We start from the raw sequence: 26,231 nt of genomic DNA on the forward strand, positions 1-26,231 counted from the left end.
ACTAGACTCCATTGAAGTTTCACTTCCTATAGATACAGAGGATGTAATGGACACATTGGGGCTCCTTTCGGCCTCTTTGGGTTTTCTCGTGACGATGACTGCCAGCTTCGGATGCCGGGCATTTCGCAAGATCTCCAGTGCTTCGTTGTGAGTGGTGCCTTTGAGCGACTTTCCATTTATTGATAAGACCTCGTCGCCTTTCTGAATAGTTCCTTCCTGGTATGCAAGCCCACTGGGGAAAACTCTGTGGACCTGTTAGACAACACAATCGCATGCATAAAAGAAAATTTGACATAATAAACAGACATGCATCCTCCATGAATTTGCCAGGTTCTCTTTGAAAGCCATCCAGGTCTTGGGACCTGCAAACCTCCTAGCCCAAATTAGCAAATCTGTTCCGTCTCCACACATAAAAAAAATAATGGAGGGTGTAGGAAGTCATTTAACTTGCAATGTCCCTGCCAGTGCTGACCCAATACATTTTGCTGCCTGAAGCTCAGGATCTTGCTACAGCCAGCAGTCAGATGCAATCATAGACTTGGAAATCTATGATCAGAAACATTATAATTTGCTAATGAGCGAACTGCATTTTTCATGCCCATAGGTCTTCATACGCCTTGGGATGAAAAACCTAACAGAACAAGATTGCTTCTGGCAGAGGTGGGAAACCTCAGACCTTGGAGCCAAATGTGGCCCCCAGGCTTCTCTATCCGGCCCTCAGGAATCTCCACAGGGCCACACCCCTCATCAGTCGTGCACCATGCCCTCTGCAGATGCTGCTGTCTGGCTAGACTGTGTCCTTGAACTGAGCCTGTTGAAATCTCTGAGTTCTGTATAGCCGGAATATTGCCTATCGCATGTACAAAAGGAAGAGCTCCACCCACTTTTGTCACTGGCCACACCCCTTTTCCTTTGGCCCTCCCCACCACTGGAATGTAGCTCCCCGGGAAGGTCGTCCATGAGAGAATGTGACCTTTGGGTTGGGGGGGGGATTAACCCTCCGCTAACTTACGGTAATGGCTTTGTTTTCTAGGTCTACTCCGCCTGCCAAGCTGAAACCAAGACCAGCGCCTTCTTCTTTGTGCAGAATTGTGACATGAATGTCGCTGAGTTGCTGTGCAAAGGGAGAACAAAGTGGACCTTGGTCAAGGCAGTGGCAAGATGCACAGACACAATGGGAGGAGGAGGAGGGGTGACAGCCAGACTGCCTATGCTCTCAATAGCGGGCTGGAGCAGGTCTCTAATGTGACAAAGCCTCTCCTCCTTCCGGAGGGGAGAGATTGTGAGCGGGAGACGATTCCAGCGTCTCGCAAGGGGCGTTCTGCCCCCTGCCCCTCGTCATCGCTGGCGCGCCACGCCTCCCAGTTGGCCACCCAATCGGGTGGCACCGCGGGGGCGTGGTTTAGCCGCTCAAATGCGGCCGCGCCAGCTCTCCCCTCCATTGCGCTCCTGATTGTCTTCAAGTCACCCACCCACCACACCCTTTAGGACGTAGCTTCTCGATTGGCCTTGCTATGGACCCATGTTTGGTCGCCCTGGTTGCCCAGGGGGCCTGGTAGGAATTTTTTCCAACTGGCAAATTGGCACCGGCCTTTTGGTTTTTTCCGCCTACCTCGTAGCAATCGTCACAACTTTCTTGGTATTTGGCGGTTAGGCATTGGAATGTGTTGTTGGTGTGTGGAAGGACAAGGTGTGGCCATCGCCTACCCCTTCACTTACGGGTATTCCGTTAAAGGAATCCAGCGGTCGTGGATCCTATCTGATGCCCTGTGTGGCGGGGGGCCATGGCACAACCCTCGGTGACATCAGGGGAGAGCTTATAGTTGTATTTGCATCAACAGGCTCCCCCTACTGGCGGTTAACCCCCTCTTCAGACTCACCCCTCTCCGAGTGGGTGGAGTCAAATTTCCCGTGGTCCAATGCCTAAGCCAATACCTTCTCACATGCTGTAATCAATAAAGTTGTGGCCTTTTTCTTGCCCATTAACCTAATATACTGTGTCCATGTGTCTTCATTCCCCCAAGCAGGGATTGGGTCCTCGAATCACAAGCTTATTTTGGCTGAAATCTCCTCTTCGGCACATTAATGGAGCAGGAGCCTTCCTTTGCAAGAAGATCGCTCTGTGTGTGGGCACCCTTGCGGTGCCAGTGAAGCAGACTTCATAGAAGCTTTAGCTTTGCCACATTTGCCAATATGGAAGGTCAAGGGTAAGGAAACCTGTGGTCCTCTCGGGGACGGTGGACTTCAGCTCCCATCATCCCTGACTCTACTGCCCGTGCTGGCTGCGGCTGATGGGAACTGGAGTCTGGATGACATCAGGTTCCCATCATCCCTGCAACCTATCTCCCAGTGGTGTCTTTGCTGCAGAAACAAGCAGTACTACATTGCTGGAAATAGAGCCACAACCTTTCGTTGTGGAGGTTTAGCTGGGCAGACGGAACTTCGTGGAATGTTTCTGGAGGTGTTCCCCGCCCCCCACTCTTCCTCCCATCACCTCCTTCCTTTTCCTGTTTTGAGCATCCACACAGATATTCCTTTATCTGTGCAAGTGCACCTTAAAAATAAAATAAAAAGTCCCATGTCTACTCATATGTAAGTCCTACTGAATTGAGTAGAGCTAACCCCCAGGTAAGTGGGGTTGTTAGGATTGCATCCTTAGCATGTTTCACAAAGGGCAAAATGGAGCCCTATGGGGTTTTGTTTTCATTTACTTTGTAATGCTGAGGTCTTGCACAAGAATGATATTGATCTGACTGTTTGCCTATGGAGATCTCGCGCAAGACTCTTTGTCTGGGCTTATCAGAGAAGGGGTGGGTGAAGTACAGTGGTACCTCGGGTTACATACACTTCAGGTTACAGACTCCGCTAACCCAGAAATCATGCTTCAGGTTAAGAAATTTGCTTCAGGATGAGAACAGAAATCGTGCTTCGGCGGTGCAGCAGTAGCAGGAGCTAAAGTGGTGCTTCAGGTTAAGAACAGTTTCAGGTTAAGTACGGACCTCCGGAATGAATTAAGTTCTTAACCCAAGGTACCACTGTAGAAGATAATTTGGCCTAGGCATCAAGTTCAAAGCAGGTCTCCAATTTAAACACTGGTTAGTTACGGTAATTTGTTTTTTGGTATTTGATCAGCATTGCAACTTGTGCATCAGTCCAAAAGGTCCATCTGAGCAAACAAGAGACGTGCTTTTGTAAAATACTTTTTTGTTGTTGATTATTGTATAGATTATTTTGTTTTTCTGTGTCATTATTATTATTTATTTGCCTGAACAGCTGAAAGTGGCCCTCTGGTTCTCCAAGAGGGCCTGCTCTTTATGCCTTCAGAGGGCAGTAGTTGGTGGAAATAGGCACACTCATGCATTTTAAGCTGTTAGAAATAAAACGGCTAGGTTATGCTCAGGTGAGTAGCAAACAGAAGTACTGGTGCTGTGTTGGAGACCAAGGATGATTCAGTTAGGGTGTCTAGGGCCCATCTGTGCCACCCGCAGCCTGCCCCCACCTGCCTTTTCACTCCCAAGCAGTTCAGGGAGTGGCATTGTGCATCAGCTTGAAGTCAATGAGAAGAAGGATGAGGACAAAACTAGATCACACTGGCTCCTCTTGTCATTGGCTGTGGCTGCACCTGTGGGGTCCCTACCTTCCAATGGTCACCAGCCTCTGCTGCCAAAACGTCACCCCACATGTGACAAACCATCCACCATTTTAAAGTACTGTAACAACCTTCCACACCAGTGGTGGCTTGCAAGGCATATAATAGGTCGTTTCTATGTATCAGTACTTAGATGCTCCAATACTTTGGCCACCTCATGAGAAGAGAAGACTCCCTGATGTTGGGAAAGATGGAGGGCACAAGGAGAAGGGGACGACAGAGGACGAGATGGTTGGACAGTGTTCTCGAAGCTACCAGCATGAGTTTGACCAAACTGTGGGAGGCAGCGGAAGACAGGAGGGCCTGGCGTGCTCCATGGGGTCACAAAGAGTCGGACATGACTAAACAACAACATGTATCAAATGCTCCACGGTAAGGGGGAAATCCAGCCCTGGTCCTAACCCAACAGTTGAAAACCACTGAACATGGACGGGGTTGGGAAAACTGGAAATGTCCATAGCAAGAGACTTACCTTTAACGTTGCCTCGTCTAAGGACTTCACCTCCTCCATGAGTTTCTCCAGTTCTTCAGGGGTGAGCAGTGATATGACAGCCTGTCCTGAGGAGGCGCCTAAAGGTTGAGGAGAAGAGCGCTCCCTCATGTTTCTCTCCTTTTCGCTGCCTGACCGACTTGCACTGTAGTCTCTCAGCTCGGAGAGGCTGTCCGATTGTGGAATAGGAAACAAGAAACACCAAATTATCATAGTAAACTTTCCCTGTGACCCATCGCACACCAGAGGCTGTTGGGTCCACTGCAGTGGGTTTATTATGAATGTGCTTTTCATTCCCAGAATGACTTCGATGTCCAAATTCCTTTAGCAAATACGTACTTTTTAAATCTATCAAAGAAAGCACAAAGGACCTGATCCAAATTGGAACTTGGGGTGGGGTGGTGGGAAGGCTTTACCCCTCCATCGTCCCCCTGGCGCCTGATCCAAATTAAGTCCCCTTCACCTGTTCTTTGCATTGGGAAAGATGTTCTCTCGTATGTCCATGTGGCTCTTTTCTACCAACGCAAGCTGCAGGTGGGGAGTGGGTTCTGATCTGGATTGGGGGTCCTGTGCCTGTTATTTACTATTTTTAAAATCCATTCTCACACTTGTTCAATGATTCTTCCCCCAAAGAATCCTGGGAATTGTAGTTTGTTAAGGGCTACAATTCACATAGCGGTTTAACAATCAGTCTGTCTTCCCAGGGCACTCTGGGAACTGTAGTTCTGTGAAGGAGACAGGGATCTTCTAACGATGCTCAGGACCCATAACAAACTACACTTCTCAGGATTCCTTGAAGGAAACCATGACTGTTTAAGGTGGTACGGTACTCCTTTGAATATATAGTGCCGATGAGGCCTTAGAGCCATTCATTTAAATGGATCTACTCTGAGTAGGGCTAACATTGGATGCAAAATGACAAAATCCCCAAAGAGATGTGGCAATGAAGTGTGGGCCACTCCCCTCCCCAAACCTGAAAATATTCAGTTTTTCCCAAACTTGGGTCTCCAGCTGCCCCCCCCCTCAATCACCCACCCTCCCTCCCTATTTTGCAGGTTAGGCAAGGGCCTTGCTATGGACTTCGGTTGGTTGCCTTGGTTGTCCGAGGGGCCTGGTGGGAATTTTTCCACTTGGCAAATTGGCACTGGCCACTTGGTTTTCGCCTACCTTGTAGCAATCGTCACAACTTTGTTAGGGTTGCGGTTAGGCATTGTTTGACCTTGTGAGGGGAGGGGAGGCCATCACCTGCCCCTCCATGCTTAAGGGTATTCTGTTAAAGGAATCTGGGGGTGTTGTTCTAGTCTGAAGCCCGGCTGGGGGGCTAAGGCCTGGACACGACCCTGACAGGAACACCAGGGGGAGCTTGAGTTGGTCCGCATTGACAGGGCTCCCCCTACCGGTGGCTTACCCTTACTGGGGACTTCCTGCACAATGGGCAGGAGTCAGATATAGTCAGGTCCAATCAATGCCTAAGCCAATACCGCTCACATTCTGTAATTTCAATAAAGTTGTGGCCAAAATTTGCCCAATAACATAAACCTAATATCCATGTCCTTGTGTGAGTTATTTCCAACGAGGGGGTGGCTGTGGGGTCTCGACACATAATTCCCATCATTCCTGACCACTGGTCTTGCTAACTAGGCATGATGGGAGTTGTAGTCCAAAAACAGCTGGAGACCCAAGTTTGGGAAACATTGTTATGAATGAAACTCAGAGTAAATACTGATTAAAATGTGATAGGGAGATCAAGCCAGGATATGGGACCCAGAGGTGGCTTGTGAGGGGCTGTCATTTGCCCATCTCTGGCCTAAACTGTAAAGTAGGGATAAGGTACCTGTAACCCTCCATATGTTGTTAGACTACAGCTTCCCTCATTCCTACCCATTGGCCATGTTGGCTGGGACTGGTGGAAGATACTTGTCCACCACATCTGGTGGAAGATGTTTGTCCACCAGACATCTGAAGGACCCTAGATCCCCAATCCCTGTAGAGCAACTGATGGCACACAGGAAATTGCTCACTGATCAGAAACACACATTTAAAAATATCAAGTAGGAAGGTCTTACTTCAGAGAAAAGCTGGTATCCGAAGAATGAGCTTCATGCGTCTGCCTGAGAGTTGTCCCATTTTCTTCTGTTTGGGGGGTTGGTGACCCATTGTGTGGCCTCCGTGGGTTTTTCCCAGAACACAGCGGGGACTGAGGGAGGGAATGCAACGATTTCATTAGAGCTGACGAGAAGTGGTTGCTGATGGAATAGATCTTGCTGCATTTCTCCCCGTCCATTTTCTGCATCTCGCAAGATTGGGCCGAGGTAAGTGGGAAACTCCGGGCTCTTTTGCTGGGTGCTTTGGCGACTTGTGAGATGGGCTCCGCGCCTTGTAATGGCGTTGATGTCAAGGAAGATTCAGTGGGGATACTGCTACATGCTTTTGGACTCGGGGCACAGTCTCCTCTTGAACAAGACAACGAATCTAGGCCAGGGGCATCTGGATATGGCTGAAGGTGGCTGTGTTCAGGACCTTGAAAGTCCACACTCTCACTGGGAACTTGTTTAGGATGAACTGTGGCCAAGTTTGGCTCCCTCCTACTGGAAGATCTTTCGTTCTGCATTGATAGAACTTTTCTGTTTCCTCTTTCTGGAGACTGAGGAGTGCCCAGACTTTCAAATGAGCTTATTCTTTGCTTTATTGATGACCCTCTAGGCGAGGCCCGGATTATCTTCGAAGTAGAACCCACTTCGTTGTCGGAGACGCTCTGGTGCTCAGCGGTGCTTCTGACGGCTGCTGCATCCGAATTTCCTTTCTTCAACCCTTTCAGGCTCTGACGAAACCAGGCTGGCTTAGGGGCTACTGGCGGCCCTTTCTTAGCAAAGTCGCCTTCGTCGAATGACCTGGGTGCCTTTGAGTCGCCCTCTTCCGTGTCTGACCTCTGCAGGGCTGCTTCTGAGCAGCTAGAGGTTTGGTTCCCTTCATTTGGATCAATGGTCGGGTGCAAGTTTAAGGGGCAGCTGCCTTCTGACATGCTGGGGTTAAACAAGCTTTTGATGCAGTCCGAAATTCGAACCCAAGGGTCTTCAGTCGTAGCCTCAAGGCTATAATCTACCCGTGCCTGCCTTCTGAGCACAGGCCGTTGAGCTGGTGAAAGAGTCTTCCCTGTATTGGGGGGGAAATGTGATTTAACAGGAACATCGTGCATTCCTGTAAATGTACCATAATGGTTAACAGTGAAGAAGGGAAGTTCATTTCATTCCAAGATTTCGCACAGATAGGAATCAACAACTGGACCTAATGGCCACGACTGGACCTAATGGGCAGGGGTCCCTTTACCTTTACCTTATGTCGTTTGTTAATAAACTCAATAAGTATGACTCTGGGGGTTTTTTTGAAATAGAGCTCCTGAGGATCTTTTTGATCTCCTCATGTATCTCATTCCAAAATTGTCTTACCACCTTACACCCCCACCACATACGGTATAATGTCCCTACATCTTTCTTGCACTTCCAGGAGAGATTTGAATGCTTTTTATAAATTTTTGCTAATTTTACTGGGGTGAGATACCATCGATAACACATTTTCATTATATTTTCTTTTACTAGATAACAAGCTATAAAAGTTATATCTGTTTTCCACAACCTTTCCCATCTATTCAGCTGGGTTGTCTGGCCTATGTCTTGCGACCATTCAATGGCCGTTTCTTTTATAATCTCATTGTTCATTTCCCATTCAAGAAGTAAATTATACATTCTAGAGATGATTTTCTTGCTTTCTTTACTCTTTTTAAATTTGAGTCAATATGACTGTAGAGTTGGAAGAGTTTGTTTGTTTGTTTGTTTGTTTGTTTGTTTGTTTGTTTATACACCACCCCATCTACTAACCCCAGTTGCAAACACAGTAAAACAGATAATGAGGCAGCAGGGCAAAAAAAGTATATGTTTCTTCCCCTTGTTCTCCAATGTTTCAACAAAAGCTCCATTCTGTAGCCGAGTTTCCTGGCCTAGATCTGACTACTGAAGCAGCTAAATGATTTCCCCATGCAAGCCATGACTTCCTTATAGAGTGGCTGCTGCTAACGTCTCCCATAGCCCCTGTCTCTGGTGGCAGATGCAGGAGGTGTTGGAGGAACAATGATGTTGCAAGCCTCTCTCGTGCTTCTCAGATCTAAATCTGCTAGCTTGAAATTTTGGCCCATTGCATTTTCCAGAGGGAAGAGCTAGAATCAAAGGATCTCGGTCCAATTCTATCTGAGCGACCCTTGAAATTGCATCACAATTTATTATTATTATTTTTATTATTATTATTAAATCGCTTCACAAACTCACAAATCCACCACAAGGGGGCGGTGAGGTGAGCTCTCCCTCAGCCCTGCTTCTTCCATGAGACAAGCAGATTTCAGTTTACAACAGGGTAAGTTTTCTGAAGCTGTGTCTGAGCTACTGTCCTCCCTCCAGTCTAATGCAACGGGAAATGAACGGAAGTGCCATGCCTGAACGCTACATATATTTTCATTTGGGGGCCATTTCATTTTACTGAAAGAACAATGCCCTCTAGCATCTAAGTTAAGGCTACTTCATTTGAATAAATATTCATTATAATATCAACTCAGCTGCTTATGCCTCCTCTAGGTAAAGGTAAAGGGACCCCTGATCGTTAGGTCCAGTTGTGGCCGACTCTGGGTTTGCGGCGCTCATCTCGCTTTATTGGCCGAGGGAGCCGGCTTACAGCTTCCGGGTCATGTGGCCAGCATGAATAAGCCGCTTCTGGCGAACCAGAGCAGCACACGGAAACGCCGTTTACCTTCCCACCGGAGCGGTACCTATTTATCTACTTGCACTTTGACGTGCTTTCGAACTGCTAGGTTGGCAGGAGCTGGGACCGAGCAACGGGAGCTCACCCCGTCGCGGGGATTCAAACCACCGACCTTCTGATCGGCAAGCCCTAGGCTCAGTGGTTTAGATCACAGCGCCACCAGCGTCCCTCCTCTAAGTTTTTTTTAATATTTTTTTTAAAAAGACCCAAGTTTTTTGTTTTTTTTTAAAGAAACATATTATAGCTCTAGTATCTTTGGGGGATAGAGAGAGTGGTCTAGATTTTTCTAATTGCATTTAGATTTTTCTGTGCCACTTCTACTCCAACAGCCCTCCAAGGACCTCAGAACAGTGAGCATGAGAACAATATAGTGAGCTAGGATAAAGAGAGAACATTATGGTTCATATATCATGGTAAGCCAGGGTATGGCTTACCATGGCTGCACAGATGTCTTGGCTCCCATTTTGCTCCTCCCTGGGTGTTTTGGGTTAAGGCAGGATGAGAAATAAACCAAGGTTTATGCATTTATACACCACCTCCTAGTAAATGTTGATGAAGTAGAGTAGAAAATAAATATCAAAATAGCAGCAGGTATATTAAAAATTATGTATGCGGAACAATCTCCGAAACAGATCTTAAAAGCGCCATATCACAAAAGTCTGCACAGAACACATCGTAAAATAAATGAGCTGTCCATTCCTCAAGATCATGTTCCACTGTTGCTGCCATTTATCTTTCTACATCAAAAGTTAGCTGTGATTAAGGCTGCATTCCTAACAGTGCCAGATTTACATATAAGCTAAACAAGCTATAGCTTAGGGCCCCACTCTCTTGGGGACCCAAAAAACTTAAAGGGATAAAAAACTGGATGTACCTTTCCAAAATATAAGATAAAAAACAAATAAAATAAAACCTACATACAGCAACAGTGTTTTGTGTTGTGTAGGCTCCTATGATGTAAGTAATGAGCCCCGCCTGCTCCCTAAAATATCACTGGTTTGCTCATTTCTATATATAGGGTGCCTGCATTCTGCATGGACTGGTTGCACAGCAACATGTGCAAATGGCTTTAGATACCTATTAGGTCCATAAATTACCATATAGCATATATTCAACAGCGACAATTTGTTGTTGGCAAAGGACAGCTGGACATATAAAGGGCCGCATTGCCTTCAGTAGCTTAGGGCCTCATCAAACCTAAATCCAGCCCTGATTTCTAAGGCTTGTGACTCAGGTTACAACTTAGCTTGGAGCCAGTCCCATTGAACTCAATGGGGCTTGCTTCTCAGGGGACATGTGCAGGATCACACAGCAAGTCCCACAAGACACAGTTCCTTCTATGCCTTGGATTCTCCTGCATGTCTCATCGAAAGCAATGCAGCTTTGATTCCCTACACACTTACCTGGGAGTAATCACCACTGAATACAGTGAGACTTCCTTTAGAAGTGTGGCTACTTCAGAGCAGATGTGTATAGGAAGGACTGCACTGGCTAGCTCAATAAAATTCATTTCCTCCACTAGGATTTACAGGGCAATCCTATACATACCTAGTCTGCATATGTGTGCAGTCTTGTTCATAATTTAGCGTTTGCATAAATTCACAATTTAACACGGAGCAGAAATTTCCTTCCAAAATAAATTCGGTTTCTTTGCTGCGGTGAGTACAAGTGATGTTTGTCATCATACAAGGAAACATACCTTTGCTGGTTTTTCTGTCTTGGGCTGAGGCTCCTACACAAGCATCTGGCTGCTCTGAAGCTCTGGGTACTAAAGAGCTCGCAAAAGCACCGTGAGTGACAACTGTCTTAGTTCTCTGCCGCAGCAGATCGTCTGCTTCCTGTGGAATAAACAGGAAGCTCACGTGTAATGAGGCCCGGTTGCACAAAAACTACATTCTCTGCACCCACAAGCTGGCCCCTGCTCTCTAGAATGGCGGCAAAACATTTACGCTGGGACTCCTAAGGAAGAATGAACTGATAATTAAGGATGCCCCCAGATTGTCAATATTTTCTGACAAGGATTCAAGTGCATTCTGGGAAATTTAGGGTTGTGCAATTAAAGTGGATTACAGCTCAGAATAGACAGATACGTCCTTTTTTTTTCCAGCTTCTCATTCCTTCACTCATCAATTCTCCACATTTCTACATCAGTCTAGATTTGTTTTTAATGTCATCGTGAAAATTTGTCAGCATAATTTGTCAGGATTTCTCTTAATATACACCTTTGCAAGCAATTTCCCCTAATGCAGTGCATTTTAATTTCACTAACGTAGGTATTTTTATCTACACTTCTCCCAATATACACAATTTTGTAGACATTTGATTGGAGAACTGCATCACAGAATTCAGCTTCAAAGGACGGATGTGGTTCCTGTTTGCATATTGTATAGGAACGTGCAAATTACATACGAGCACATTAAAATCTCAATCACACCAAATTTCTCCCCATGCCTAATTTAAACTGTTCTACTGTCCTAACACAATGAATCCACTTTTTAAAAAATGACTTTCTGCAGTTAGGAAAGTGACAGGGATATGCATTGAAAAGTATGGAATGAACAAATTATTGAGTGGGAAGATTTATAAACACTCCACAAGCGAATCAAGATGAATACAAGATGACTACTCACAGTCATATAACAGCCCTGCAAACAAATCAAAATGAATTACCCAATAAAGACTGAATATGATTGAACGTTTACATAAACGTTTTAGGATGAATGACCAGTGATAAGGGATGTTGCAATTCAACATCTGCAGAGCACCAGTTTGGGGAGGAAAGATCTAAAGCAGACTTCCTCCAACTCAGCCCTCCAGATGTTTTTGGCCTACAACTCCCATGATCCCTAGCTAGCAGGACTGGTGGTCAGGGATGATGAGAATTGTAGTCTCAAAACATCTGGAGGGCCAAGTGTGAGGAAGCTTGATCTAAAGCAGGGTTTCCCAAACTTGGGTTTTGGACTACAACTCCCATCATCCGTAACTAGCAGAAACAGTGATCAGGATGATGGGAATTGTAGTCCAAAAACAGCTGGAGACCCAAGTTTGGGAAACCCTGATCTAAGGGGTTACCCTTCCTCAGTGACTTCTAGGGTTAAATATCTGTGGGTGCTACTGGTGCATATTTGAAGGGTGGAAGACCAAAAATCATACCTAGAATTTTTTTACCATAATTGGCGCTTATTTTTTAAAAAAATCATTCTGCAGCGTTTCATAAGTTCTTGCAAAACTTTGTACCAGTGATATATTTGTTTTGCTTGCTTTGCATATATGCTACCTGGTACTTTCCACTGTTAAGCTCATGCTATCTAAAAACTATTTCCTTGTTCACTGAAGCTTTGTATACTTGTGCAAATGTATCAGAAGAAGCATGCATTCACAGTTCTCTTGGGAATCAGTCAATCAAGGGCAGTTTGATACATTGCACTTAAATCAGCCTTTTTGTAAATCCCACATACAAATAGCCAACACCATAGACTGCATAGCACCCATGGCCCTGGGCATCCACAGTTGCGAGACCAAGCTACCATCTTTGTGCATACAGATCAGGTCAGATTGAAGACATTGTGACTATACGTCACATTGTCCTTTACATAATTCACCTAGGCACAGAGTGCTTCACTCATTTCAGAATTCTCTAGGTGGTCATTCAGATTTTTTAAGAATTATTTAAGAATTAGATGGCTGCTGGCAATGCAGACAAGTTTGTGACCTACAGTATAGGGTAGCTTTATGCTCCCTGATGCAAAACAGGTTTTAATACCAAGGAGATTTTTAAAATTTAAATGATTTGGGGAGAGTTTGCATTGTAATTGCCATTGGCTACCAGAAATAAAAACCTGACAGTTTGCACCTCTAAAAACCTGACAGTTCGCACTAAATGAGTACTTAAGTCTGTCATTCAGCTGCTTATTAACTCATCGTCAGGGATGGAGTCAGCACAAAAGAAGCAGAACTCAGTTGTCAGTGAAGTGACCGTAACTCTTTATTCAAGGAAACTCGGCAACCCTTCCCAGTAGGTCTTGCACCTACGGAGCAGTTGCCAGGAATGCAGGTCCCTGCCTTCCACCTTTTCTAAGGCTCCTCCTCTCTCAGATGTTTCCAAGCAATCTCTGCACATCTCTGACCTCTCATAACTGTGTGACTTCTTGGAGACCAGGGGTGGAGGAGAGCTTGTTGCAGCAGGAGAGGGAGACTCCCTGGATTCTTCAGCAGTCTCTTGACTCCCATCTTCTGCTTCCGCCTGAGAGTCTGAACTGTTCCCTTTCACTGGCTCTTCCTGCTCACTAAACCCTGTTACCCCTTCAGCATCCAGCACCTCCTCCCAATCCTCTCCCCCTCTGACCTCTCCTCAGTGTCCCACCACCAACCCTCTGGTTCTGAGCCTTCCTCCTCTGGGGTTTCCCTTGGGGGTTCCCTGGCTGGTGCCTTCCTCCACTCCTCTCGTCCAGCCAGTCCCTGACACTCACCCATCCATTTGCTTGCCTTTCCCCTTTCACTTTCCCCTAGTGTGGAATCTCACGTTCCATCTTCCCACTCTTAATGGGAATGCAGATATTTCACCAGATCAGGCCATTGGTCCATCTGGACCAGTATCAGTTGCTCCCCAGCATCCCAGAAAGCTTCCCAACTGTTTACGAAGCACTCTTCCCTAATAATGCATTTGTGTGTGTGTTATTTTCACAAATACAGTGGTACCTCCGGTTGTGGACGGGATCTGTTCCGGAGCTCCGGTCAGATCCCGAGGTTTCCGCAACCGGAGATGCCTGTTCTGCGCACACATGCGGCATGGTAGAGCGCTTCTGCACATGCGCACATGGCAAAACCTGGAAATATACTTCAAGGTTTGCCATGTGTCTATCCCGAAGGATACATAACAGGAGGTGCACGTAAGTAGAGGTACCACTGTATATGCATTTATCAGCACCACTTAATCTAGCATGTGCATTTTTGTACAAATTACTTGGTTAAAGAACTACAGTCATACCTTGGGTTACAGACACTTCAGGTTGCGTTTTTTCGTGTTATGGACTGCCGAAACCCGGAAGTACCGGAACAGGTTTCTTCCAGGTTTCGGCAGTCGTGGATGCGCAGAAGCACTGAATCGCAACCCACATGTGCGCAGACGCACTGCTGCAGGTTGCGAACACTGCAGGCTGCAAATGCGCATCCCGCACGGATCTCGTTCGCAACCCAAGCATCCACTGTACATTGTGAAATTTGGAGAAGTGTGAATTTCAAAGGACATCTCTGTTTCAGTTTCAGAAAGCGTGAATTGGATAAATTTGTTTTTAAATGTGAGCAGAACTGAATTTCTCCCTAGCTTACCTATTGACATCATTTCTGCCCAGTGAAAGTGGACCTTCTTCCTAGTCCGAGAGTCACTGCTCCTAGAAGGTGTGGATTTTACCAGGGAGGTAAAATCCGCACCGTTAAGACTCCTATTTTTGTTGGCTCCATTCCCTGGGAAGCTGTCTTACCTGAGCGCTGGAAGGAGGTGGGCTCCCGTCCCCTTGCAGCTTGGGCTTCTCTTTCGCTTCCCTGCTTGCCTGCTTACTGCTGGTGCAGTCCTGCTTGAAATATTTCCTCGGTGGAGGTTTGGGCTTTGAGGACCTGGGTTTCCTAACAAGGATCTCTGCCGACCTTTTTGTATTTTGCAAGAGGTGACCGGCTTCTTTCAGCGTTGGTGGAGAGGAATCCTTCTCCAGGCTTGTTCTAGAAGAAGAATACAAGGAGCCAGGCTGTCTTGTAATTGGTGCATCAATGCTGTGTCCTTTTTCTTTCATATCAGCCAGCTGGTAGGGAAGTCCGTTGCCACATGATGGCCTGGGGTTGCAACTGCTGTCGCTGCTGGAACGGATCATAAGCTTTTGGGAGCGGTGGCTGGAATGAGCATTATTCCTCTCTGAGTATTTCTCACATGGAGGTCTCTTGTGCCAGCTGTTCTCCAGGCTTTTAACACCTGCATTCAAAAATACAAACAGTTTTTGAGTGAGGAATAAGACCATAACCAGAATCTAAACACCCACACCACTAATTCTGTGCACCTGAAGAAGCTCTGGAGTTATTCAAAAACCACAACAGCTTCCCTGCATGAGTTGCACTTTAAATAAAAAAAATAAAAAACAACCCCAAACCCTCTGGATGACTGCAAATGGCAAACCTACATGGCAAACCCAGTGCTTTTTTCTGGGGGAAAAGGTAGGGAAACTCACTGCAAAGTTTGTTTGCAAAGTTTGCCCAGTCACAGTGCCCACGCCCCCACAAAGCAGAGGAAAAATCTGTACAGCTGCAAACTATAAACATTTCCAAACCATATTTTCAAAGGATCTGCTTACTCGGTGTCTCTGATGACAAATATGGGACAAAAAGACACCACTCTGCTGCAAAGTCCAGCAGGTCTCAGCGGCTCTTCAAAGAACTCCCAGCTGATGAGCCTTACGGAGCCAGTTCATCATGGGATATGATTAATAATAATAATAATAATAATAATAATAAATTTTATTTATACCCCACCCTCCCCAACCAAGAGGGAGGCTGACACCAGGTATAAAAACAATTGATTGAAATACAACTTAAAAACAAGATTAAAATACGACATTAAAACATTAAAATGCAGCCTCATTTCAGTAGGAACTCAAATCAAAAACTTTTGGGGGGGATGAAAACATCAAGTCTTCACCAAGGCCAACTATCCAGACTGGTCCTACGTGGGCCAGAAAAAAAGCCAGGGAAGTCCCCAAATAGGAGTTCCATCACAGAAAGAGAAAGGAAAGAGGGGGAGGGGATCAAGTTGATTCCAAGCCAAAGGCCAGGCGGAACAACTCTGTCTTACAGGCCCTGCAGAAAGAAATCAGATCTTGCAGGGCCCTGGTCTCATGAGACAGAACGTTCCACCAGGCTGGAGCCAGTGTTGAAAAGGCCCTGGCTCTAGTTGAGGCTAATCTGACCTCCTTAGGGCCCGGGACCTCTAGGGTGTTACTATTTATGGACCTTAAGGTCCTCTGTGGGGCATACTGGGAGAGGTGGTCCCGTAGGTACGAGGGTCCTAGGCCATGATGAAGGCTCCTTCCACCATTTCCCTGTGAGTAAGCAGGCAGCCCCCAGCAGGCAGATGATTAAAGGTTTTCTAACGGCAGTCCGAATTCTCTCCCACAAACACTTTTCGTGGGGAAAGCCTGGGATCTAGAGTGATGCTCCTCTGTCCAGCGGTGGTCCTGATATCTGATATTGCCAAACTCCAGAACTTTCAGGGGAGAAGGCCCACCACATATGATAGCAGGACCATCTGGAGCTACACCCCCTCCAGAAAATGGGGAGATGGACTTCGAGATACGAGTGGGCCAGCGTCAGAAAATGCATTCAATTTTTTATAATTTCTATACCAATTGGGATTTCCTTACCTTCTGTCCGCCACTGGTACCTCTCCCTTTCAAACTTGTTGCTCTCCACCGCTTGTGAAATAGCCTCCTTTAGCTGCTGTTCAGAAACCTACAAAAGGTCAGAGATCACAGAGCTACTTGTGGAAGCTGGAAAGTTTGGCTAAAGACTGTATTTGGTTCCTTTTTCCTGAATACCTTTCTTACACAAAGGAGCCCCTTTTCACTCTAGTTTCTGTTTTATCAATTTTCTTTTTGTGATTTGTGAAGCACGGCTTTTCCCCTCTTCATTTTTTTTGCCCACAGTGTATTGAATTCCAGGATTCTCCTGTAGGCCAATCAGGTTGTGGATTCACTTGCACCTGGAGCTGGATTGGGTGGCTCCTGCGGACCAATCATACTGCTGCATTGTTCTAGGACCAATCAGACTGCTGCATTTTGGATCCTATTGTTCTAGAACCAATCAGACTGCTGCATTTTGGATCCTATTCAACTCAGTACATAACACTAGGCCTTGTAGTTTTTGTGTTACTGTGACATTCTGCCTTTACAACATCTGCACTACTGACTCTCAGACATTGTTGTTGTTGATATAGATGTACCATAAAAAATTAATCAGTTTGAGATGTGAGACTCAAACTGGGTTTGCTAGACCAGAAATTGTTAAGCAATGTGGATTCAAGTTGCTTCTAGGGCCCCTCCAGGATTGGGGCCCCCTAAGCTTAAACTTCATTAGTTTCAAAGTAGATCCATTCCTGGCCACGTGCTATCAAGACTGAAAATGTCTTATATATATATATATATATATATAGATTGCTAGGAAACAATTCTAAAGTGAAATCATTTGAATAACTGCTTTCTTTTTTTACATCCAGGAAGCTAAAAGCCACCAGATAACAACAAGTAAAGCATCTGAGCTGCTGCTTAATGGCACTTCGCTCATGAGGATTAAAGACAAACAGTAAATGCAAATGACTGTACAGTGGTGCCCCTTGCAAGACGAATGCCTCGCAAGACGGAAAACCCGCTAGACGAAAGGGTTTTCCGTTTCTGAGTTGCTTCAGAAGACGAATTTCCTATGGGCTTGCTTTGCAAGACGAAAATGTCTTGCGAGTTCCTGCAGGTTCCCCCCCCCTTTCCCCAAGCCGCTAAGCCGCTTATCAGCTGATCCGCTAAGCCACTAAGCCGCTTAACAGCTGATCGCTAAGCCGCTTAACAGCTGATCCGCTAAGCCGCTTAACAGCTGATCGCTAAGCTGCTTAACAGCTGATCTGCTAAGCCGCTAAGCCGCTTAACAGCTGATCGCTAAGCCGCTTATCAGCTGATCCGCTAAGCCGCTTAACAGCTGATCCGCTAAGCCGCTAAGCCGCTTAACAGCTGATCGCTAAACCGCTTATCAGCTGATCCGCTAAGCCGCTTAACAGCTGATCCGCTAAGCCGCTAAGCCGCTAAGCCGCTTAACAGCTGATCACTAAGCCGCTTTTCAGCTGATCCGCTAAGCCACTTAACAGCTGATCCACTAAGCCGCTAAGCCGCTTATCAGCTGATCTGCTAAGCCGCTAATAGCGCTAAACCGCTAATGGGCTTGCTTTGCAAGACGAAAAAACTGCAAGACGAAGAGACTCGCAGAACGGATTCTTTTCGTCTTGCGAGGCACCACTGTACATAAACCCTGAGCACTTACATTTTAAAGGAAAAAATGACGCTGTGAAGAATACCCCATTTGCAGTAGAAGAGAAGCTTCACCTTTTCCACATCTGCCACATAGAATCATAGACTTGTAGAGTTGGAAGGGGTCCCAAGGATCATCTAGTCCAACTCCCCTGCAATGCAGGAATGTCAATGAAAGCATCCATGACAGATGGCCACCCAACCTCTGCTTAAAAACCTCCAATCTAAGCTCCTTTCCTTCTTCTCCATCATGGGGGTTCCCAATGTATGTTGTTAGGAACCCTAACAACAGGGTTGAAGCATCTGGGGAGCGACTACCTTGGAAGGTAGTGCAAACTCCTCCTTTGGAGGTTTGTAAGCAGAGGTTGGATGGCTGCTCCGCCTTGTATAATCTAGTTGAGATTCTTGCACTGGAGGGAAACACTGGTCTGCAAGCACTCCAACTGGAGAACAGCCTTTACCAAAGGTGTCCTGGGTTCTGAAGACAATCGAACTCAGGACGCAAGGGAGAAACGTGCCAAGAGGAAGGCACGCTTGGCAAATCCGCACCGTGATCGACACCCGCCCGGAAACCAATGTCCCCGCTGTGGAAGGATGTGGGGTTCCAGAATTGGCCTCCACAGTGACTTGCAGACTCATTGTTGAAACTGCGTTTATGGAAGACAATCTTACTCGGCTACAAGAGATCGCCAAAGAAGAAAGAAGAAGGACTAGATTACCCTTGGGGGTCCATTCCAACTCTACAATTCTACAATTCTATGACTACAACCATCACCTCCAACGGTTGGCTAAGTTGGCTGGGGGATCTGATGGGAGTTGTCGGTCTAACAAGGTTGATGATCTCTGGGCTCTGTGTGAGCTTGCCCCATATGGCATCCCACCAGGGCCAGATTTAGGTTTGATGAGGCCCTAAGCTACTGAAGGTAATGGGGCCCTTTATATGTCCAGCTGCCCTTTGTCAACAACAAATTGTCACTGTTTTTATGTGTTGAATATATGCCATATGGTAATTTATGAACCTAATAGGTATCTAAAGCCATTTGCACATAACAAAATACAGTGGTACCTTGGGTTACAGACGCTTCAGATTACAGACTCCGCTAACCCAGAAATAGTACCTAGAGTTAAGAACTTTGCTTCAGGATGAGAACAAAAATTGCACAGCAGCAGCGCAGCAGCAGCGGGAGGCCCCATTAGCTAAAGTGGTACCTCAGGTTAAGAACAGTTTCAGGTTAAGAACGGACCTCCAGAACGAATTAAGTTCTTAACCCGAGGTACCACTGTATATATTTTATCAAAGTGCATCCAGGTTTTTTCCGTTTAATTTTTTTGGGGCCCCCCAAGAGAGTGGGGCCGTAGGCTATAGCTTATTTAGCTTATACGTAAATCTGGCACTGTATCCCACCAGAACTGCAGTTGGGATATCTTCCTGAGCAATAAAGAGTTGAAAACCAGGCCTGGACTATCAATGCCACACCAAACCCAGGCTGCCCATTGGGGCCTCTTAGACAGGAAGAGCTATAAAAGGTAACAAGGTCTTTCCAGTTGTGACTCCATGGCTCAGTCCTGACACTCAAGCATCATCAGAATATGGAAGCTTCAAGCTTACCTGAGGATCAGGGTGTCTGCTGATAATAATCTGCACAGCGCCAGGATTGCAATGACTTAAAACTGCATGGACCTCATTGAGCGACATGTTTTGGACCGAGGCCTCGTTGATTTCCACTATTTCATCTCCGCACCTTCCAAAATGGATAGGGGGAAAAACTTATGTATTTCGATCAGGAAGCCAAGATGTGATTATTTATTTTAGCAGACATTTACAGACCCTCCAAATGTCCCTGTTTTCGAGGAACAGACCCAGATTTACAGAAGCCATGGATTTAAGCTTATCAGTGCAACTTCAATACAGTGGTACCTCGCAAGACGAATGCCTCGCTAGACAAAAAACTCGCTAGACAAAAGGGTTTTTTGTTTTTTGAGCTGCTTCGCAAGACGATTTTCCCTATGGGCTTGCTTCGCAAGATGGAAACATCTTGCAAGTTTGTTTCCTTTTTCTTAACACCGTTAATACAGTTGTGACTTGACTTCGAGGAGCAACTTATAGAACGCGGTGTGGTAGCCTTTTTTGAGGTTTTTTAAGACTTTGGTGATTTTTGAAGCTTTTCCAAAACTTTCCCGACACCGTGCTTCGCAAGACGAAAAAAATCGCAAGACGACAAAACTCGCAGAACGAATTAATTTCGTCTTGCGAGGCACCACTGTACTGTTTTGCCAAACGTAAGAGTTCTTGGGGGCAATAGCAACACAAGTGGAGGGAAGTTCAGTGGTTTTATTAAATAGCAGACTTGAATACATGCACAAAAGGCAGCCTTTTAAGAAAAAATAGCATAGCATGAACAAAATAAACTACTTCCCCATTCTGCTATTGGGAACACCAGCAACTGATAATGCAGACCCTCCAAGTGTCCCTATTTTCCAGGGACAGTCCTGGATTTACAGAAGCCATCCCGGTTTCTGATTTGATTCCAGAATGCCCTCCTTTTCCTTAAAGGTAAAGGGTAAAGGGACCCCTGACCATTAGGTCCAGTCGTGGATGTCCCTATTTTCATCGGAGAAATGTAGGAGGATATGGAGTTATGTGACCCCCGAGCCAAGGAACTATACAACCTTTAGAAGACATATGAAGGCATTTGTTTTAAATGCTTTAGGTTTTGTTATGTTTTTATATATGTTGGAAGGTGCCCAGAGTGGCTGGGGCAATCCAGTCAGATAGGCAGGGTATAAATAGTAAAATTATTATTATTCTTATGGAATAGGACGTCCCTATTTTCTTCAGGGAAATGCTAGAAGGTATGCATTGATGGCCTAAATCAGGGCGGTCCAACTTTTCATACCAAGTGGGCCACAACAGTACTTTGACCCAGAACCTAGGGGCCACACACAGCCTTGTTGTGCGGTGGAGGTGAAGAGCAAGGCCAAAATTTGTTTTTGCTTAAAAAAAAAAAAGATTTGTAGTTATACTTTTCAAACTTATACATTTCATTAGTTTTGCAATCAATTTCGCATTTCAAAATTTGACTTCCTTCCCCCTCTTTCTGCAGTTCCTTAAATTCATTTTTTAAATATTTTCTGCATATCCAAATTCATTTGACTTGCTCATTTAATTATCCACTGTAAATATATACGCTTATAAGACTGCAGGTTGTGGCAATAATCCTGCTAATGTTTTTATCTGTTTACAATTTATTTGTAAATATTCAATAAACCATTTCCATTCTTTTATAAAAAGTTTGTTATCTTGATTTCTCATTTTTCCAGTAAGCTTCACCATTTCTGCACATTCCATAAGTTTTTGTATCCATTCTTCCTTTACTGGGACCTCTGCTTCTTTCCACTTTGGGGCAAGTACCGTATTTTTCGCACCATAGGACGCACTTTTTCCCTCCTAAAAAGCAAGGGAAAATGTGTGTGCGTCCTATGGAGCGAATGCAGGCTTTCGCTGAAGCCTGGAGAGTGAGAGGGGTCGGTGCGCACGGACCCCTCTCGCTCTCCAGGCTTCAGGAAGCTATCCGCTAGCCGTGGGAGACCCAGTTCTCCCACGGCTAGCGGAGCGCTGCATTAATCCTGAAGCTTGGGGCGTGCAGAGCTCAGCACGCCCCAAGCTTCTGGGTGCCGGCAAGGTCTCCGCTAGACGGCTAGCGGAGACCTTGCCGGCACCCAGAAGCTTGGGGCGCGCTGAGCTCTGCACGCCCCAAGCTTCGGGATTAGCGCTCCGCTAGCCGTGTCTAGGCTGCGGATAGCAGCCTGCTTCCCCGAGCGTCGGGCACCCTGAAAGCAGAGCGCCCGGCGCTTCGGGAACACACCCGCAGCGTGGAGAGCCTTGCAGGAGTTCCCCGCAAGGCTCCCCACGCTGCGGATAGCAGCCTGCCACCCGGCGCGACGAGCGCCCTGAAGCAGAGCACCCCTCGCGCCGGGCAGACATCCGTAGCGTGGAGAGCCTTGCAGGAGTTCCCCGCAAGGCTCCCCATGCTGCGGATAGCAGCCTGCTTCCCGGAGCGTCGGACGCCCTGAAAGCAGAGCGCCCGCGCTTCGGGAACACACCCGCAGCGTGGAGAGCCTTGCAGGAGTTCCCCGCAAGGCTCCCCACGCTGCGGATAGCAGCCTGCTTCCCGGAGCGTCGGGCGCCCTGAAAGCAGAGCGCCCGCGCTTCGGGAACACACCCGCAGCGTGGAGAGCCTTGCAGGAGTTCCCCGCAAGGCTCCCCACGCTGCGGATAGCAGCCTGCTTCCCGGAGCGTCGGGCGCCCTGAAAGCAGAGCGCCCGCGCTTCGGGAACACACCCACAGCGTGGAGAGCCTTGCAGGAGTTCCCCGCAAGGCTCCCCACGCTGCGGATAGCAGCCTGCTTCCCGGAGCGTCGGGCGCCCTGAAAGCAGAGCGCCCGCGCTTCGGGAACACACCCACAGCGTGGAGCGCCTTGCAGGAGTTCCCCGCAAGGCTCCCCACGCTGCGGATAGCAGCCTGCCGCCCGGCGCAAGGGGCGCCCTGAAGCAGAGCGCCCCTCGCGCCAGGCATACATCCGCAGCGTGGGGAGCCCTGCAGCAGTTCCCCGCAAGGCTCCCCAAGCTGCGGATAGCAGCCTGCCGCCCGGCGGGTGGGGCGCCCTGAAGCAGAGCGCCCCGCGCGCTAGGCAGACATCAGCCAGCCCCACAAGCTCGGGGGACAGCAGGGAGGCGCAGCGCCACTATCCCGCTGTTCCTCGACCTGGTTCAGTTTCCCTGACCTGCTTTTGGGGGGGAAATAAAGGGAAATTTTTTTTCCTTTATTTCTCCCCCAAAAAACTAGGTGCGTCCTATGGTCCGGTGCGTCCAATCGTGCGAAAAATACGGTAACATTCTTGCTGCTGTAATAGCATACATAAATAAATTTCTATACAATTTAGGTAGTTCTGTCCCACAAGGCCAAAATTTGGCGCTCCAGTTTGTTAAGGGTGCTGAGGGATGTTAGGAGACCACTATTTGTCTCACAGAGCTACAATTCGCTTTGTATCAACCCCTCTTCCCAGGGAACTCTGCGAATTGTAGCCTCCTAACAACTCTCAGTGCCCTTAAGAAACTACAGCTCCCAGAATTCTTTGGGGGGGAGCCATGGTGGATTAAAGTGGTGGTATCGTGCTTTAAATGTATGGTGTAAATGTGGCCTAGGTGGCCTACAATATACCGTATTTTACTGTGTATAAGACAATGCTTTTTGCTTAAAAAAATAGGGGGAAATTGGGTGTCGTCTTATACACGGATATTGAATGCGGGGGGGGCATGCGATTAATGGCAGCAGCAAGCAGGAGATTGGCAGTGGCGACTGGGTGGGTAATTGGTGGTTGCAGCAAGGCTTGCTTGGCAATTGGCTGTGGCTACGCGGGGGACGCGGGTGGCGCTGTGGGTAAAAGCCTCAGCGCCTAGGGCTTGCCGATCGAAAGGTCGGCGGTTCGAATCCCCTCAGCGGGGTGAGCTCCCGTCGTTCGGTCCCAGCTCCTGCCCACCTAGCAGTTCGAAAGCACCCTTAAGTGCAAGTAGATGAATAGGTACCGCTTTATAGCGGGAAGGTAAACGGCGTTTCCGTGTGTGGCGCTGGCCACATGACCTGGAAGTGTCTCCGGACAGCGCTGGACCCGGCCTCTTAAGTGAGATGGGCGCACAACCCTAGAGTCTGCCAAGACTGGCCCGTATGGGCAGGGGTACCTTTACCCTTTACGGCAATTGGGCAGGCGATTGGCGGCTGTGGCAAGTGGGTGGGTGGGTGGGTGGTTGGTGGTTGGTGGCAGTGAGCGAGCAGACAATTGACGGCTGCAGCGAAGTGTGTGATCGGCAGTGGCTGCGGCAAGCGAGCAGCAGTGGCGGGCAGGCGGGTGAGCAATTGGTGGAAGTGACCTCCTCCACCCCACCCCAAAAAAGCTAAACAACTTAATTTTGGGTTAAAAAAAATAGGGGTCGTCTTATACATGGGGGCATCTTATACACGGAAAAATACGGTAATTCTATTTTCCTCCCTTTTGGTCTCTCAGTCTGCAATGGGGCAGAGGGAGATAGAATTAGGTTGCAAATGACTAAGTCCCAGAGGGCTACCTGCCCAGGAGAATATCCCCGAAATACACAGCGTGTGGAAGTTGTGCAGGTCTGAAGCACCCGTTCATCCTTCACACTTTGGTGACTTTTACAAACTTTCTTCTGATGCGCCTTTAGCTGCAACCAGACCTGCGGTGTGTGATTTGTCAAGTGTGTTGCACCCACAGTTTCCTTCCTTCCTGCTTGCTTAGCCTGGCCTTTCACTTTGGGGGTAGGGGGGGGGGGTGAGTGTTGCTTAAAAACTTCCAGCTCAAGCACAGAAGGCTGAAAGAGCAATGTGGTCCAAGCCCTTCATGGTATTTGCAGCACAATTTAGCTTGCTAATGTGCAGCTTCTCATACCATTCTAGGAAGTGTGCACATGGTTTTTAAAAGCACCGGCAGTTGGGGAGGTTTGAGAGTGGTTGCTCTGTTGTCTCTATAAAATGTGTGTGTGTGTTACGTACGGAGGATGTTTTGGGGTCAGTCCTGTGCAGGTTTGTTGTGTAGACATGCCCTTATTGCTGCCATGTGTGTGGAAGGGAAGTGGGGCTGACACCATCAGTTTTGAGGTTCTCGTATTAATTTACAGTGGTACTTTGGTTCTCATACGCCTTGGTACTCAAACAACTCAATGGTCTCGTTAGATCAGGCATCCCCAAACTCAGCCCTCCAGATGTTTTGGGACTACAATTCCCATCATCCCTGACCACTGGTTCTGTTAGCTAGGGATGGTGGGAGTTGTAGTCCCAAAACATCTGGAGGGCCGAGTTTGGGGGTGCCTGCGTTCGATAGTAAAATTCATGTTAAATTGCTGTTTTAGGGGTTGTTTTTAAAAATCTGGGACGGATTAATCCATTTTACATTACTTTTATGGGAAAGCATGCCTTGGTTTTGGAACGCTTTGGTTTTGGAACGGACTTCCAGAACGGATTAAGTTTGAGAACCAAGGTACCACTGTAGAAGGCCCTTTAACATCTTGGGCTCAGGACTATCTAATCACTGAGGTCTTGGGGAGGGGGTCTCTGTCCTCCATGGCTCAGGTGTATGACTCATAAGGCTGTGCATTCCCTGTTGTGGACCAAGCCTGTGCAGTCCCCTTCTGACTGAGATTGTACAGGCCCCGTCCTTGCTGAACTTAACTGCAAATCAAATACTTTCTGATTCCAGTAGGTGTTTTATGTTCCGTTTTATGCTGACTTTTTGATGTTTTATTCTGTGTAGTGTATTGTTTATGTATGTCACTTAGAAATGCTAACGGTTAAGCAGTATGTCAATGCCTAAAATGAATAAATGAAAATCGACTGCAAATATAGGGACATCTTTTCTCTTCATATTTTCTGTAATTAGATTTCCTCATGTATTTTTTTTCAACTGCAGCCCAGCAGTTAGTGACTGCCTTCTAAAGAGATGTGAATTCTCTCTCTCTCTCTCTCTCTCTCTCTCTCTCTCTCTCGCTCTCTCGCTCTCTCGCTCTCGCTCTCAACACACACACACACACACACACGTACACATATATATCTGCTGTTGAAGCTATTTGGTCTCAACATACCTGAGCCTTCCATCCATGTGAGCTACAGAGCCTGGAGAGAGGGCATGAATGAATATTCCCGATATACACTGAAAATAAGGGATGCTGCATAATCCGATGCCCAAACCCACGCCAGCCTCTGAGGAAAAGATATCAGAAAGATGCAAAACAAAGACAATCTGTTATGTTTTTTGAATTATATAAACTGTCATTAGATGAAAACTTTGAAAATTAGATTGGTTTCTCCCCTTTCTGTCTAAATCGGGTGTTGGAAACATCAGGTTTGGGGGCCAAATGTAACCGTCTGGGTCTCTCTATCCCTTCCTGCCTCTGGGACTATCCCCACTCCCCACACCCCTCCTTCCCAGATCCCACCCCTCAGTGGCCCGGCGCCTCCTTGCTGGCTTGGAGTGCTTTTTGCCTGGCTGGAAGTGCCTTTGAAATGTGAGGTTGGTGCTTGCCTAGCTGGAGAGAGGTGTGCATGTAGGGACATCCATCATTTGCATGGCCAGAATGTCTACTGTATAAAGCAGGCATAGGCAAACTCGGCCCGCCTGATATTTTGAGACTACAATTCCCATCATCCCTGACCACTGGTCCTGTT

General features: G+C 47.1%; 1 protein-coding gene across 5 annotated transcripts in view; it reads right to left on the reverse strand.

Moving 5' to 3' along the window:
* Nucleotides 1–26,231, reverse strand: part of IL16 (interleukin 16) — an 84,898-nt gene that overhangs the window by 4,478 nt on the left and 54,189 nt on the right. For all 5 annotated transcript variants that reach the window (XM_028706037.2, XM_028706035.2, XM_028706038.2 and 2 more), the window contains 9 exons: nt 25,649–25,766; nt 19,605–19,737; nt 16,349–16,436; nt 14,426–14,907; nt 10,645–10,783; nt 6,206–7,292; nt 4,122–4,308; nt 1,013–1,114; nt 3–252 (listed from right to left, as the gene is read on the reverse strand). In XM_028706037.2, coding sequence (XP_028561870.2) covers nt 3–252; nt 1,013–1,114; nt 4,122–4,308; nt 6,206–7,292; nt 10,645–10,783; nt 14,426–14,907; nt 16,349–16,436; nt 19,605–19,737; nt 25,649–25,766 — 2,586 coding nt within the window. The remainder of the gene's footprint in view (nt 1–2; nt 253–1,012; nt 1,115–4,121; nt 4,309–6,205; nt 7,293–10,644; nt 10,784–14,425; nt 14,908–16,348; nt 16,437–19,604; nt 19,738–25,648; nt 25,767–26,231) is intronic.

The sequence above is a fragment of the Podarcis muralis genome, chromosome 14 (assembly GCF_964188315.1).
Source record: "Podarcis muralis chromosome 14, rPodMur119.hap1.1, whole genome shotgun sequence".
NCBI lineage: Eukaryota > Metazoa > Chordata > Lepidosauria > Squamata > Lacertidae > Podarcis > Podarcis muralis.